Source organism: Montipora capricornis, chromosome 14 (genome assembly GCF_036669925.1).
Source record: "Montipora capricornis isolate CH-2021 chromosome 14, ASM3666992v2, whole genome shotgun sequence".
Lineage (NCBI taxonomy): Eukaryota > Metazoa > Cnidaria > Anthozoa > Scleractinia > Acroporidae > Montipora > Montipora capricornis.
This window is the reverse complement of record NC_090896.1, coordinates 46,516,383-46,533,882: the sequence shown is the minus strand read 5'-3', so window position 1 is coordinate 46,533,882 and position 17,500 is coordinate 46,516,383. Positions and strand designations below refer to the sequence as shown.

Genomic DNA, 17,500 nt, shown 5'->3' with positions numbered 1-17,500 from the left:
TCAAATATTCAGAACCCAGAACCATGTGTTGAAACAAAGAAAATGAAATAGCTGCAATAGGATCAGAATGAATACACTCCAAGAAGTTATTACAAAAGGAGACACACATAAAACAAGATGTTTTCTTCCATACCAAGGAATGGAAAGAGGCAGGCCTCCTAATCAATATTGTCTTTAATTAAATTTAAAGCCTTGACCCATACCCACATGCCAGGACTCACTTTCAGATTTGAAGTATCTCTCTGGCTGTTTGCCTCTGTTCTACTTTTATTCTGGCTGAGATTTCATGATGATGACGCACTATTGTGCTAAGAGTTAAGATCACTGACTCTAAAATTTGCTACCATGTAAGTGCTACCAGTTGCTGACAATCCATCTACAAGTGTTCATTTTGTGAGAAAAACGTCTTTGAATTGACACTTTCGTCCATGGTGCAAGTTAGAAATTTAAACCAAGTTGTGCAATATTTTGGGGGAAGGCTCTTCAAGGCTTTTCATTATACACAATCCTCTTTATAAATTAATGTAGCTTTTCAGGATATGACCAGTAAAATAAAATTATAGTAAATATAATTTCTTGTTCTTTCATACCCTAGTGGATCCAAACTTCTATGCCAGAAACCACATGTTTCTTGGAAAGACATTTCTACGTCTGAAGAAAATGGATGAATTAGCTAAAATATGGCTGGACAAAGCGGCAAACAGCAATCCGTGGAAAACTGTAGATGACAAAGCAGTTTGTACTAAAATCTGTCTTATGTAGCCTGGAAGGAAAATAAATTCCTCCATTTTACGCGACTTGTACAGTTCAATGTTGATTTTCACGCTTGTTGGGTAAAATCTGCTACGAGCATAGAAGACCCATCAGGCCGGCACTTATCTCCGGTTTCTGTAGCGTGAAGCGACTAGGAGTATTTCTACTCCCCCGTGGATGGGATGCCAGTCCATCGCAGGGTTACCCCCAGCAATAAATTCGCCGGTACCCATTTATACACCAGGGTGAAGAGAGGCACCGTGAGTGTAAAGTGTCTTGCCCAAGAACACAACACAATGTCCCCGGCCCGGACCTGAACTCGGACCACTCAATCCGGAGTCAAGCGCACCAACCATGAGGCCACTGTGTCTCCCACAAGACTCGTTAGATAAACCAGAATTTCCAAATAGAGAGTCCAGGCAATATGATGAATATTAATATGGAACTATGTGAGAAAACATAACACTGGTACTGGGTGTCTGTGTATATGTGCATTCAAACTGAAATTTAATGAAGTGAACTCGCACTTTTAGAGTTAATACTAAGTATCAAGCAATGTAGATAATCTGGATTCAGGTGATAGGATTTTGACAAAATCAACATATCCATGATTCTTGATGATCTACATGTATTTTTCCTCAAAACCTTCAAGACAGTAAAAGAAGCTCTTACAAGCTAACAGCAAGACTTCCCCATGCAAGAACAGTTATTCTTTACCGTTATCTTGATGTTGAAAATATTATCTCCAAACTCAAAGGCTGAACAATTAAAACAAATTGATCCAATTACTTTAGTATCTAATCTGCTCCTATACTTTATTGGTACACTGTGCAACTATTGGTGTATTTACCAGTTATGCTTCTCCTTAAAATTTAACAATATCTAACACTTCAGTGATGTAACTAAAGTATGTTGATGATTGACCTGCCCGGGCCAACATAAGTGTGTGTGTGAAGTTAGTAAGACTTTAAGACTTAACTTTGTCTAACACCAGAAGACTTTACTAGGGGAAGGTAATTAGGGACGAATGGGTTAACCTTTGATTGGGTCTCCTTTAATATTCCTCTCCCGTCTTTCTCCTAAACGAACTAAGCAGGCGAACTAAAAAGGTTTGCTTAGTTTCCTTCCAGACGGATTATGCCGGATTATGCATGTCTATCTTATTAACAAAGTGTTTCCAAACTACACAATGATCAAGAACGATAGAATAATTAAAATTACTCGTCACAATCTTTTAAAGTTCAACCATACGTCCCCAACAGACGAACCTCCGGGGCAGCTTTGGGGAGGGGGTGCATGTACTCCCCCTCTCAAAAAAAAAAAAGAACAACATCAGAAAACCGATTGAAACCTGGAACCCATTTCTCTAAAGCCCCGAAACTTTTCGGGCGTATTTCCCTTCGTATCTTGAGACGGAGGACAACTTAAGCCATGAAACTTGGCAATTAGTGTGCAATTTTTTTTATCTTGAAAGCTTGTCAAAGATCAGATTTTAAGAATAAGGAGATTGTAGTCTTAGAGATTGCTTTTCGGGCCAGTAAACTTTTCGGGACTTTCGAGAAACGGACCCCAGGTTTATGGGGAGGGGTGCTGAGGGTGTTACATTCTACCTCTTCGAAGACCTTTGAACGGAGGCGTCTCAAAGGAATGCTCTCCAGTCTGAATGGTCAAGGTGGAATTTCCGCCTTTATAACTGCAATTTTGGTTCCCATGGCCGTCTCTTCCAAGTTTGCCGAACAGGTGAGCCACTAACAGAAAGACCAAACCACAACACAGGAACAGCACTAAATTAAAGGGTGATATATCCACCCGAAAAAGAGAGTTTTATCAGATATCCAAACACCCAGAACCAAGTTAAAAGACGAGGACGAAGGCCGACTTTTTCAGAACCGAATTCGAGACGCTGGGATAGAGGATGAAACACTCTTGCCGACATTTTGTTCTCATATGATCACATATTCACACTTCCTTCACGGTAGATTCCTTTTCTTTTGGGCTTTTGAACTATTAAGGCCGGGACACACTAGACGATAGGTCGCTGTGACAGGTCGCGGGGACAAGTCGCCGCAACAATTCGCCTCACGTGACACGGTTAATTTTGTGAAAACCATTGTCGCTGCGATCAGTTGCACGAATTCAAACCAGTTTGAATTTGTGCGACTGATCGCAGCGACAAAATTAGCGAAAGCAGCGTTGTCGTACCGTCCGCACACTTCCGGCAACAAGTCGCTGCGACCAAATATAAATGAAGCAATGAGAGAGCGTCATATGGTCCCCCATATTGAATCAGAAAACTTGTTCACATTCCCCCTCATACGAGATCACTGCGCGTGAACCGAACAGGCGTCGTGTCGCAGCGACTTGTCGCCTAGTGTGTCTCCGCGTTTAATGAGTTTGAGAAGAGAGTCTTCAAGATCATCTGCCCCTTAGAATCAGACTTCGGGCCGCTTTCCTGTGCCTCATTTTATGGAGAGCTTTAACAACGAGGCCGGTTCAGAATAGAAATTTCCCATTATTGTGATCACCTCACGATTACTTCAACTCTTACAATGTGTAAACTGTGTCTGTTATCCAAGATTGACTCTGGCATGAACGGCATTCAAGTTTGCAGACAAAAAAAAAATTAGCTTGTTCTTCGCAAGACGCTGATTTTGGTCACTTGACGTTATTAGGGAGCTTAAGCATGGAAGACGACGACGGCTACGAAAATGTTATATTCTCATCTGAAATTGTACCTTGGCGTTATTCTAATCACTTCGCGATTATTCCAAGTCATTCGGTATATCAAATATACATCAACCATCCAGAAATTAAACTGGTACGAACGGCGCGGAAGTTTCGAGAGAAAACTGAAATTTATCGTCGGGTGCTCACGTCCACCACATAACCACATAACCACAAATTTAGCAATATCACATAGTTGTTTAGCCGAGAAAGGCAAAGAGATGTTCCAAAATATATAACGCAAGTGCAGAACGTGCGGAGTAATTGTTTTCCCTCATAAAAAACTATTGTTTTGTAACGTTCTCGTTCTTTGAAGTCGTCGATGTTTCGCAGAGGACGGCAAAGAAATGTACCAAAATGTAAACCGCGAGTCAGTGCGGAACGGTTGATTTTTTCTCATTAAAGCGGTTGGTGTTGTGGCGTCCCCGTTCCCGTTGCTATCCTCGTTGCTATGGCTCCCAGTCCTAACCATCCAGAGAGGGACTGGTAGCCTGACTACAAGGAGTGAAACCTCTAAGAATCAATCTAACTTAAACACACCTACATTAACAGTTTCAACTGAAAATTACAAGGATTTATGATCTAGTTTCAGGGAGACACATTTTCTTCCTGGCAATTTTTTTTTTCAGGTCACTCAACTGTTCAATTCTGATACCAATCGCAAGGTATGAGGGTTACCTTCTGAGATTTCTGATGAAAGGGCATCAAGAACGACTTCTAAGGGTGATGCTATGGCATATATTTTATAAGAATTTTCATGCATAGCAAAAAGTATGCCAAAGCCACGAAGGCCACGACTCTCAATGCGTTTTTCGAAGATCACCGCTCCCGAATCCCCTTCATCAACGAAGTGTTTTTTTGCGTCAATGAACAAGCAGCTCTTGCGCCATACGCGCTCGCAAACGACATTACTAAACATTTTCTTGCAGGTCATCCCGTGAATTGGTTCCATTTGTGATTGACTTGTTTGCCGTGTGTCACTTTCTGGACAAGCGGTGTGTGGTAGTCTGATATTAAATGTTGCATCTGATTGTGCCTCGAACATAGGAGGCGCCAAAAACCCTGGCGCATCTACGGAGGCATCAACAACATGGCCGTTTTCGGTGTACCCTGTTGTTCTGCCACTCTTGCACAGGAGTTCAGCATTCATGATATCTTTTACTGGGCAACATTCACCATTGGGACGAACTCCTCTTCCAATAACTTGAACGATTTTGGATTCTTTTAAACGTTCCACTTCGTCGTCAGTCAACTTGGCAATGGCAGCATCAACGAAATACTCTTTGTCATTCGTCCATTTGAAATTACGCCTCAACCCTTTAGTGTAACTACCCACAACCCTTGGTTCTTTCAAACCCGCCTTGAAGGCCTCTTCATGTTCCTCCGCTTTCTTCAGTATCCACTGTAAACATCTTTCGGAATTTAGATTCGCTTCCTTTAGTTCCCTCAGCCTGTTGAACTTCTCCCGCATTTCAGGTTTTTGGAGATTTTCAGCCCCAGAAATCTCAGTCTCCTGATTGCCGGGTCCAGTAATTTCGTCTATCCAATGGGCGTATTCACGTATTTGGTACCTTAGATAGTTTAAATGGTCATCCAATCCAGGGTGAACAATCTCATTTTGAACAATGGGCCCATGTTTGATCACGTGATCACACGACAGTGCATATAAGCCACCAACTCCATCCTCCACAATAGCACCTAAGGTCCCACAACCTCCCTCACCCTTCACGCCAATGCTTGCTCCCAAACAAACCACGTCGTTCTGTTTTTGTGCCTGATTCGGAGTCCAGATGTCTCGAGTTCTATACCAAAACCCGTCTACCACGTCCACCGGGTAAGGTCCAAGAAAAGGTTCGAACTTGGATTCGCCCATAGGAATGAAACCTTTTCCTAGAACATAAATTCTTATACACGGTTCACGTGTCTGCTGTGAGTTTGTCACTTTAAAAGAGGCCTGCACAGATGTGACGTTTCGATGTTTGTCAAACTTACTTAGATTTTCGTTTATTACCTCGTTGATTGCATCGACTTGATACGCCTCCAGTGCAAGTTCGTGGGATTCACCACAAACGTACCCAAGAGGTCTAACATTCAGTACATTGACTGCGTTGTTATATAGATCTAACCACCTTAGTTCCACCTTCATCTTTGCAAAGCATTCTTGGGCGGCTACTTTTAAGCTCTCGAGTGCACCAGACTCGCCACTGAAAACGTAGAAACGAATCACCACCTGATCGTTTTCTTTGTAGGGCAACACACGCACGCATTCCTCGTGCTCAGCTTCAAATTTCATGCTTGCTTCAACAATCTCTACTTCTTCACCTTTCGGTGCGGAGTCGGTATCAGGTCGATATCCATGGGTAACACCATCGCTTCCTTGATGCAAGAAGATAACAAAGAAAAAAAGAGAATTGTCCTAAAAATTTGGTTACTTTGTGCAAGTTGAGCAAAGTGGAATAATCGTGGAAGAATTTGGGCAAACACTAGACTGGTAATTTTAAATGCTCGGGCTAATGATCCTAAATATATATTTTTTGTTCTGCCTCTGATCAAATCTGTTTTGAGTAAGGATCACTTCAGCAATTTCCCTGGAAATAAAAAAAATCAGGGTCTCCTTAACCTTAAATATATCATTCATAATTAAACCTCTTTTAGCGGTATTTGCTAATTGTCCATTTCAGATCTCAGAGAAACTGTTCCTTTATCTTTTTCCTGCCTGTTTCCACCCCTAAGAACTCACCTTCCTCTGCACAACTCTTCACCATACTATCCAACTCATTCCGTTTGGCCATGATGCGGTCTCCAGCATCTTTCCAGTGCTTCAGAAGCTCCATGAGAGGTTTCATTTTATCAATGTCATCTTCATACCTAGCCCGTTCTAATTGCCCCAGTGTGTCTTGAATCTGTTTCCAGTGGAAACTGAACATTGAATCAATAGCAAATGATCCTTTGGCAAGCCCGATGACAGGCTTTGCGCACTCCTTATGCTCATTATCTTCAGTATTCTCCATAGCTGTCTGTAGGAAGTCTGTATCAGCTCGATGTTCATGGGCCACGATGCCAAGTGCGTACTCATTCTCCACAGCCACGCGCCCTTGAACTAAAATACAAAGGCAATATCTGGTTAATCTTGTTACTGCTGCAGTGCGGCCTAGATACAATAGGGAGCTTAAGGAACGACAACGGCGACGGCAACGAGAACGTCACAAATTTGCATATTTAGTGGGCAAAACAATAGCTTTGCACGCTCTGCACGTGCATTTTTCACTTTTGTCCATTTCTTTGCCGTCGTCTGCTAAACAACAACGTGAAATTTGAAGTTTTATGACGAACGTCAGCACTTGAGGATGGATAAATTTTCATTTTTTCCCCTCAATTAAGCGCCGTTCCGACCAGTGGCACTTTTGAGGAACTGCCAAACCCTTATCATATTAAAACGGTTGAAATAGTCACAAAGTGATTACAACAACGTGAATTTATATTTTGACGTTCTCTTTGCTGTCGCTGTGGTCCCTGCTTAAGCTCCCTAATCTTAAATCTGGGAATGCGACGTTGTTGGTGCCAGCAAGCGCAAGGTACCTGCCAACGCATGGCGATCGAGCCTTTCAATCAACAGCTCCGAAACTGTGAAAACACATTCCCGCAGAGAACAGAAACACTGACAGCCTGGCATCTTTTAAAAGAGCTCTCAAAAGTTACCTTTTTGTTGAATTAGCCTTTAAATGACCTGATTATTAGCAGCAATGTTATCATTTAGACATTCTTAATCTCTAAATTTATTAATTCACTTAATTTCATCAATTATTGTAACGTGCATATGAACATATTTGTATGGTGTATGTGACATAGAACGGTTTGAAATTGAGTGTTGTAACACCAATACCAAAGTAATTACTCCGACCAATCACATCAGGTGCGAACAGCGCAATAAACCAATCAAAATTCGCAGCAATTCCGTGTAACTTGCTGGTTTTGTTTTTCCCCTTTCAGTGGTTAATAAACTTTTGCAAGATTTTAAAGCCAATCACTGCCACGAACATGGACCAAGTGAAATTTAGTATCAAGTTTTTAAGTAGTTTTTGTGCCAAAAAATTAAGCTTGTGACGTCATGATATTATTAGATTTCCGAAAAAAGATAGTTTCTTTGTACAGCTTTTGTCAGTTGTGCTTCTTGTTCGCTACGATCGATTTATCGAGATGTGAGACAGTATTTAAACGAGAAACGATCGTGTACATTACTTCGAGCATCATTGTCAACAATTCGAAATTCATTGGTATTTCGCTTCAACGATTCATGAAAGCATCATTTGTTCGAGTTAAATATTGTGTGATTATCTTAGTGCAGCATGCACGACAATCGTTAAGTCTAGCAATCGTAATCACGCAATAGACCTTTTTCGCTGGTACATTTTGTTTTCCCAATACAGATCATGTGATAATACTCAAGAGGTTTGGTCCGTTGTTTTGTTCATCGAAAAAAATGCATGCAATCATGAATATGTCTGAATGCACTCTTTGTAATGAACAAAACAAAGGACCAAACCTCCTGAGTATTAATTATCACAAGATCTGTATTGGGAAACAAATGTACAAGCGAAAAATATCTCTTACTTTCAAAAGTCATTTGAAAACCGCTCCATAAGTACTATGTGTTAATTATTATGAATTAACATTAATTTACCATCATCATCATCATCATCATTATTATTATTTGTAAATAGTTTTGAATTTTATAACTTTCAACCACTTTTTGTGAATCGATTGTTATTTAAGAAATTGAAAACATGTACCGTGTGTCTATCGAGTTATAGAAACACGAGTGAAAGTTTGGGAGAACGAGAAATTCTGCGGGAACACGAGCTGCAGAGGAGTGTTTCCTCGGCTGTGTTTCCACAGCTGGCATAAATTTTACTACATGCACTAGCTGTTACCAAAACGTACTAACTTTTTGTGTCTTCCTTATTTGGGTCATCTCCTTCCTTCAACTCACTTATCGGAGACTCAGTTTGACTTGTGATGTCTTGAATCTGCTGGGTGGAGCGGCCAAGTGCTGTAATGGCATCAAGTACAACTGAAACGACATTTGCGAGCTATTAGCTGACACTTGCTTACACAATCTAGTGTAAAATTATAAACTGGTGGTATTTTAACCTTGCAAAGACCTTCTCACACTGTGGCAATGTAAACAAACACTGGCAAGGTGCTATGCAACGTTCTCTTTACACCTTGTTGGTGTTGGCTGCATTTTTCCATCTGTCATTGTTGAAAAAGTGAATAAATATGGTGTAAATTTGACTTCACTAGCAGTTACCAAAACATACTAACTTTTTATTTCTTCATTATGTGGGTGATGTCCTTCCTCCAACTCGTTTATCACAAACGCATGTAGATCTGTGCTTAATGAAATCTCCTGGGTGAAGAGGCCAAGTGCTGAAAAGGCATCAAGTACGTCAGAAACGACATTTGGGAGCTATTAGCTGACACGTGCTTACACAATCCAGTATAAAATTAAAAACAGGTGGTGTTTTAACCTTGCACACTGTGGCAATGTAAACAATCACTGACAAGGTGTTGTGCAACGTTCTCTTTACACCTTGTTGGTGTACTACGCTAGCTGTTACCAAAACATACTAACCGCTTTTTGTGTCTTCCTTATTTGGGTCATCTCCTTCCTTCAACTCGCTTATCAGAGATTTAGTTTGATTTGTGATTTCTTGAATCTGCTGGGTGGGCAGGCCAAGTGCTGTAAAAGCATCAAGGACGCCAGAAACGGAAGCATAAAGTTCTGAGTATGACATTTTATGACCTGTCACGGCTGATAGACCCAATAAAACTTTTATACGGATGCTCCTCAACTTGTCTATACTTTTCTTGACCTCTGGATTCAGGTTGTCCCCAATACATTTAGAGTGCAGAATACTATATAACAGCGTAGGTGCATCCCACTGATTGCTATCTCCATGGATCACGGTAGCTAAAAACTGAGCATTTCTTGAAACACATGGCAAAATCTTGAGCCTCAACTTGGACTCCTGCCTTAAGAAGTCCTGTCCATTCTGGGGTTGATCTTTCCATTCCCCGAGAGTATCCTTGTAACGGTTGTCCCATTCCTGTTTGAAGATAGTTCGAAGACCTGCAGATATTATATCATTGGTGACAAAGGTAATCATGGAGTAGAAATCAGCAAATGACAGTGGTGCATCCATATCCAGCAAGGCTCAAACTTCAATTAAACCTCTGTCAGAAATTAAAAGTCATAATTAGAACAGCTTTATGGGTCATTCAGTTGTGCAGTCACAATAGGAGGGGTGTGGGGAAAGCAGAGGCATGTGTCATACAAACCACGAGAATAATCATGCACTGAAATGAAGGTGAAGCAAATTAAAATAGCATAAACATTTCAGAATATCAGCTGGCCGAGATTATTTTTCCTTAACTGTTAGACAGCGCGCACAAGGGGACCACAGCGGGGACGCGGGTGCAAAAAACGGAACTAAGTGTGCGTGCTAAATGTGGAGCTGTCTCTGGAATTGCTTCAACTACCGGTAGTTTCCTTCTGCCATTAGTAACTTGAAACAATAAGTCTTTAAAACGGACAATGGAAACCATGAACCAGCTAACCAAACCCCTAGAAGTGAAGTGTGTTTTTAATTAAACGTTTACGTGAAAGCAAAGCATCTGTGTTAAGGTGGCTTCATATGGTTATTCACTGTTCATTCGGCGCGCGCTAGTTTCCACTATCCAAAGGACTTTTAGCATTGCTCTCTCAAGTCTACGGCCGAAATAAACTTGTAAAAGACAGAACTACTTTTTTCAACCATCACTGTTAAATTAACGGGGTTTTGCCTAGAATTAGAACTCTCTAAAGATAAGTTGTTTACAGTGTTTATTTTGCTTTTCCTTTGATTTTCTTCCATTTCCTTCGGTGAAAATGTTCTAAACTTTGACATTACATGACATTTGTCCAGAAGAATCTTCTGAAGGCCAAAAAAGTAGGGGTTATAAAGGTAGTTTCATCGTTTTTAGCGAATTTGTGTTTTTTAGCTCCACATAAAAAATGGCCTAACAAAATTTCTTGATGAATTTGCAGACAGAAGGTGTAAACAGTAATTGCCGCTATGCAAAATTTGAAGAAATTTCACCAAACAAAACTGTAGATATTTCACGGGAAAGTGTCGCATTTTTTCGATCGCAAAACATACGTCACTGAATAGCAATTCGCCAAGATCACCATTTGAGCATACGTGAAATTCCCAACCACGTGCACGCGCGCGCGTACCTCTGCTTGAGATCTGTTTACATGAGCGAAGAAATCGAATGAATTTGGAACAAGTGCTCAACCTCGAGCTCTTCGCAAAAAGGGACAAAGTGAGTATCTTCTTCGCTTGGTCTACAAATATGGGAATCCCCCTTCGGCGATTTTTGCTTGTTTTCCGTAGCAATCGAGACTCCAAGGACGGCTGTGTCCTTCGAAAGATGGGTTGTTAGAATCAGATAAGTCGTTCAGAACAGTGGGAAATGATTTTTTTTAAACTTTTGTTGGACTCCAAAGAATTTGCAGCCTTCTTACGGATAGGTAAACCTTTCGAAAAGATGATACGTCCAGAAAATCTTGACGAAAAAAGAGGTTTCCAAAGTTGGGAAGCCATCGGGGGAAGCCATGTTTGTTTCCTTTCCGCGTGAGAGAGCCGCGTGTCGGTCGCCCGAACTTTAAAGCTCGCGCCATCATACACTTTCTAGTAACCAGTTTGCGCACGGTTAGGAAACTACAGGTATATGAAACCAACTTAAGGAAGCTCCCTAGAGTATTTACGAATATCCTCACTACAGGGCACGAGTCACAAAAGGAAACCTAATTAATTTTTCTCATAGTTTTTCCCGTAGAAAATTACCAATATGGGTACCGATATAAGAAGGCTTATTTTTTGGGTGTCACTTTTTGGATTATAACCGTTACCATGGCAACATCACATCTTATGAATGCCAGCTATATTCCTAATTTTTGCCTAAACACCTTAATATTTGTACTTTCCTTTTGACAAGCAAGGGGTGCTTAGGACTGAAACAAGAGAAAAGACTGCAGAGATGGGTGGAGCACTTGAGTGAAGTATTAAACAGAGATGACCCAACGAGTCCTTTGGAGAAGGATGAGATAGTAGAATCAGAGGAGATTGGGGAAATAGATCTAGGAAGATGGCGATTACAAGAGGTTAAGGCTGCATAGATGGGGACAAAGCCGGGGAAAGCGGCTGGAGTAGACGAGGTGTGTATGAAATTCTTGAGAGCTGAAGATCATGGTGGATGGCAAAGAAGTGGATGACGTTGAGGAGTTTACATACCTGGGAGCTATTGTAGACAAGGTGGGTGGTGGTAGCAAAGACATTTTGCACCGTCTACAGAAGGCAGGTGGCACATTCCAGAGACTAGGGAGGGTCTGGGCAGCTAGAGGAATCGAAAGGAGAACCAAGATACGCCTATTCAAGACTTTAGTTCAACCTGTATGACTATATGGCTGTGAAACTTGGAAAATCTGCAAGAACAATGAACGGAAACTAAATAGCTTCCAGTGCCAGTCCCTGAGACATGTAACGCGGGTTAAATGGCAGCAGAAAAATTTAATGACAAAAAAAAATGAGCAGGTGGTTCAGTTGGCTGAGATCAATGACATAAGTTGTGTGGTGTGGCAAAGAAGGTGGAACTGGTTAGGTCACATACTAAGGAGAGAGGGTGAGAACAACTGCTTTACTGCATTAGGATGGACTCCTGAAGGCCGGAGGGTGAGAGGAAGACCAAAAACTACTTGGAGGAGGGCAGTCGCAAAAGAGCGAAACAAAGCTGGGTGGAAGAGCTGGAAAGTAGCCAAAGTGGTTGCACAAGACAGGGGGTATTGGTCAGACAGCGTGGAGGCCTTACGCACCTACTGGTGCGATGAGACTTGATGATACTTTCCTTTGGTGAAATTTTTTATTCTTTGCCACATTATGGAAATGATATTGCCTGAACTTTTGAAGTGGTAAAAAGTCAAGCTCGTTCAGATGGTTTTGCCAATATTCTGTAATTTGTCCTTTTTCCAAATATTATCGATTAGCTCTGACAGATTTTAACTAATACAGGGTATTTGATATAGGAACTGTATGTGGTTAGAACTAAGAAAATTTTTGAAAAAAAAAATTACTGAAGGGAACACGAGAAAATTAGCAGTTAATGTCACAGATCCCGCGGGTATTTACATTTGAGACAAACTACAATAAACAAATGCTAGAGACAATGTTGGCATAAAAAGGGGGGAACACTGCTCCACGATCGGTGTGACAGACAACGCACGAGGTGAACTGCGCCAGATCAGACAAGTTGTAGGCCGGTAAAAGCCAAATAACGATATACAAGCCAAACTCTCCACAGCCCTATGAGCTCCAGCCAGCATCTTGCTATGATGGAAAGAGTGTAGGCGGTAGAAATAGCTCAAGCCAATCCAGATGAAGGATATATTAACTGTAAGCAGACAGTATTAAAGACAAGGATAAAGAAACTCAGTTCGAGTTGTTAGAATATAGGAGTCCATTCATGTCTCGTTTGCGCTGCATAATGTTTACAAAATAACGTGATATGTAGAGGATAGCTCTAACGATTCACGCTCCATTAACTACATTTTACAACACTGTTGCAAAGATTTATAAATTTTCCAGATTTGGTCATGCAGAAATCACAAAAATCAGAAAAACACATGCGATTCAGGCTTCACGCACCATACTAGTGCACAGCTTGTGCACAGCCCTAAAACTCTAGGGAGCCTCCTTAAATATGAAAGATATGCAAGTTTTACAGCTCTCTCTGAGGATGGCACTTCTACACTTCTACACTTCTATGTATAACTGGAATTCCGAAAGAGTGGTCTTTTACAATCTGAGGAGAAATCTGGAAGACCTGGGGGAAAAATCCCCTCGAACCCACATACTAACTCTAACCTGGGACACAATGGGAGGCAAGTGTTCTAACCACTGCACTAACCCTGCTCCCCTAAGGGGCTAGCTCTGCACAATTCGAGCAGAAGAATACCCTTGGGTCATTATTTCCTGAGTAGCTTATTTCAGAAGGCAAGGAGGCAAAGCACAATAGCTGCTTTTGCCTCTACACACTCTGCAAGCTATGAAAACATCACACAGCATTGACTAATATATGCTACACAAGACTGAAGAAACAAAACTGAATGAGATTTACTGTTTATAAAAGTAATTCCGGAATCGCATAGTTTGGCTGCACTTCACAGTAAACGCTGTTTGTCCCTACAAGTAAGGTTACAAGTAGCAAGTCACTTACCCCTTATTGACTGTACTGCTGAAGAAAAATTATTGTCTATTTAAGTAGTTGAAAATCACTTCAAATTCAAAAAGAACCCTCCAATGAGAACCAGAAGCAAAGTTTTCATGAAATAAATGACAAAACCACGTCAAACATCAGATAAATTCCAGCAATTCACAGAAGTATTGAATGGTCTCTGTTGCATTTTGGGCCTTTCTGTTCATTGCCATATTTGGGCATGGTCTCTGTTGCATTTTGGGCCTTTCTGTTCATTGCCATATTTGGGTATGCCCATATATGGAGAGCCTCGCGTAAAGTTTTCTGTGTTCACATATTAAATTGCTTCAGTTGTTGTGTTCAGCGTTCGTGTTTAATGTTCGTATGTTTCTTGTTCTCGAGTTGTTATCAGCTACAAAATAATAGTCTCTTCAGTGTAATCAGTAGAGAAAACAAACATGGTCCTTATGAAGAAGTACTTTTTGGCTTGTGTCAAGTCCACTGCTAAAATAATAATAAAATAATTATAAACTTATACTATAGAATAATTATATAAAGTAAATAATTATGCTTTATAATTATACTATTATGGTGGAACTATTATTCAAAATCAGGCTACATTGTATGCAAAGCATGACTGCATGTACAAATACTTTTGGAATCTGCATCATGCCTGCCTCTAACCAGTTTTAAATTCTGCTCTTTACATTCAAGATTCAAGTGGGCATTTTCTTTGTACTAAATATGTAAAGCAAACAAATTTTGCTTCAAGCCAAACTAAATGGCATGAGAAAGGTATACATGATTTCAAGCATAATTTTAACAATGAAATTATATTTTTCAGTTAGGTATTCCTGAACCATATTATCACAAAACCCTCAAAATTCAATTCAAACATCAGAAGTTGGTATGAGCAATTTGATTACCAGTACCTATTTTCATCTTGTGTAACTTAACTTGGGTGTAAGGCCTGATGCATCTTTCCTTTACCTATGACAGTACTTTATTAAGCTGCAGCAAGTATGTCCTCAAAAAATCCACACAATCTTAATCAGAGTGCTAGATGTCTTTGTGAGATATTTGAGAAGGGTGAACTGTTGTTTATTTTTAAAGTCCAAGTACCAATATTTGGTGATTTTGATTATGTATGAATTACTATTGATCGCATCACAATTTTGTCCCAGGACACAGTTACTGCCACTGACTATCTGTGGTAATCAGACCAGAGGGTCTGTGTTGGATACAAATATTGGTGTGATTTTTGATTCTCAAATGAATTTTGAGCGTGAAGTGTCTTGTGTACGTAAGGCAATTTTTTTCACATTTGTAATGTACCTCGTATAAGAAGGTATTTCAGCATGGAGAGTGCCAAGATTTTGGTCTGTGCATTTGTCACATGTAGGTTGGATAATGAGAATGCATTATTTATTGTACGGACTTCAAAAATATCTAACTGCAAAACTTTAAGCTGTTTTGAACTGTACTCCCCATCTAATTTTGAGCGAACAGAAGTATGATTATATAACTCAAGCTCGAGCTTCACTAGCTCCCTGTTACTAAGATCCTATTATTGACATTTAAGGTACTTAATGGGCTTGCGCCAATGTATATAACTGATTTGCTGGACAGATCTTTGGAACAACAACGCTTTGGAACAGTCTACCTGATCATTTAAGACCTACAGTGGACCTCTCTTCTTCTAAGCATGATCTTAAGGCTTACTTATTTAGCCAGTCTTTTTATGAGCCATTTCATCATCTTTTACCCTCTAATGTGTTTGTTTGCCCTAGTATTTTAGCTGCATTTTGTTTAGTTAGAATCCAAACTTGATGTGCAGTGCCTTAGAGCTTTGGGATTATGTGCACTATATCAAGTCTTTTATTAATGTATAAATATTATAGTTATTAATAGAAATATTATTGTAGTTATTATAATAAATATTATTATCATTACAGTTATTATATTATACAAAAACTTTACTTCAACTATCAAAACAATAATTTGTAAATATTTACAAATTTTAACTACATATCGAAATTATTCACAAATTTTAAAAACTAAATTATATGTTCATGATAGAAAACTATTTATGATATGTGAATAATTTAAAAATGGGAAAAAGACAATTAAGCATTACATACCTCTTACTAACCAAGTTCGAGGTCCGTACTGTAAGTTACGGACCAAGTTTTTTCCCGTTGATTTATGGCCCAAGCGCGAAGCGTGTGGGCCATAAATCAACGGCAAAAAACGAGGATCCATAACTTACAGTACGGACCGAGAAAACGAGGTTAGTAAGATATTTATCATATCTCTGAGGTTAACCGGCGCGCGGGCAAGGAAACTAGTCAAAGTGAAGCGGAAGGTTCAACTGCCACAAAGAATGCCGTGCCAAAATCCCAAAAACTAAATCTTCTTGGTTGTTAAGTTTGAAATAGTTGCTCGCAAGATTCAAACAGTTTTCAGTACAATTTTATGCAACAGAAATGACATGAAAAACTCGCTAGATGATGTTTTGTCGAAATTTTAAATTTAGCAGGCCGTACTGTAGAATACGGCCCCCTAATTTAGCCAATTACAGCGCGTGTACTATCTGAGAGAGATAATAATAAAGAAAAAGCTAATCAAAAATCTAAGCCTAAAATTATGAGTACAAATGTAGACCAGCTACAGCGAGAGTGAAGTCTTCTGAGACCTCACGTGATTTGAAAGGATATCTAGAGCCTCTGACGCATCTGTGTACAGTTCTTAATATAGCAAATGAGAGCTGTATTCGTAGCCAGGAAATAACGCTGGCGTAGGGTTCATTATTCATTATTCTTCTTCTTATTATTATTATTATTATTATTATGTACAACGAAAGCATCCAGTCTGCTAGATATGGACAAGTTGAAACTATATCTCCTAGACTGAAATTCCCCTCAAGGTGACTTCAAACGTTCTCCTTGTTGGAAGGCCTAATGCTACCACACAAAGTACTATTGTGGTGATGTTACAGTAAAAAAACGAAACATCAACTATTGCTTAACCAGATCTTGACCTAACGCAGACCATGGAAACAAAAAAGCCCTACAAAAAGATATCTTTATTTTGGTTTGAACTGGTCATAAAAAATGGCACTTCTCTGAACCTTATCTCCTTTTACTGGAAAGTGATTTAAGCTGGCCAAGTAAAACTTCCTGCAAAGTTTCAAAAAATCTGATCAGAGGGATTCGATCAGTGCCCCTTATTTTTCTTTGAAAATTTATTTAGCAGCACTGAATCTTCCTGTGCTATTGTTACAGTATCAATCCTTCCAATGAAAGGAAATGTTGAAATTAATTTGAACTACCCGGTACCTTAATGAAGCACATGTTACACACCCATGGCAATAAAAGCTATGTCTTGATTGGTATTCTCACCTGCATCAGTACCAAACAGAAGTCACGGAATAGCCAGTGTTTGATAAAGCAGTGAGTACCAAAGACGTACTGAAGAATGAGCGATGACTATTGTTTTCTCATAAAAGCAATGGTATTGCTATTACCCACATGTTTGCATAAACAAGCAGTGGTTTGCAGTCTGTTATTTATGGTTACCAATCTTTCACAGGGATCAAACAAACCTTAGTAATGAGCATCAACTAAACGCAAACTGTTCACTGCACACTAACCCTCACCCTTGACCTTCACCCTTGATTCCTTCAGGCCTTACACCCAAGTTAAGTTACACAAGATGAAAATAGGTA

General features: G+C 39.9%; 1 protein-coding gene across 2 annotated transcripts in view; it reads right to left on the bottom strand.

Annotated features, from left to right (window-relative positions):
- Nucleotides 1-1,235: 1,235 nt before the first annotated feature.
- The window catches only part of LOC138032483 (uncharacterized), a 16,460-nt gene continuing 195 nt past the window's right edge, over nucleotides 1,236-17,500 (bottom strand). Inside the window, exons 1-6 of one of the 2 annotated variants that reach the window (XM_068880186.1) lie at nucleotides 13,795-13,895; nucleotides 9,113-9,714; nucleotides 8,803-8,907; nucleotides 8,423-8,548; nucleotides 6,218-6,577; nucleotides 1,236-5,853 (exon numbers count right to left, since the gene is read on the bottom strand). In XM_068880186.1, the coding sequence (XP_068736287.1) occupies nucleotides 4,112-5,853; nucleotides 6,218-6,577; nucleotides 8,423-8,548; nucleotides 8,803-8,907; nucleotides 9,113-9,683 (2,904 nt within the window). In that variant the 5' untranslated portion in view covers nucleotides 9,684-9,714; nucleotides 13,795-13,895 and the 3' untranslated portion in view covers nucleotides 1,236-4,111. Of the gene's footprint in view, nucleotides 5,854-6,217; nucleotides 6,578-8,422; nucleotides 8,549-8,802; nucleotides 8,908-9,112; nucleotides 9,715-13,794; nucleotides 13,896-17,500 lie in introns of those variants that run through there. The other variant, XM_068880187.1, reaches the window with a different exon arrangement.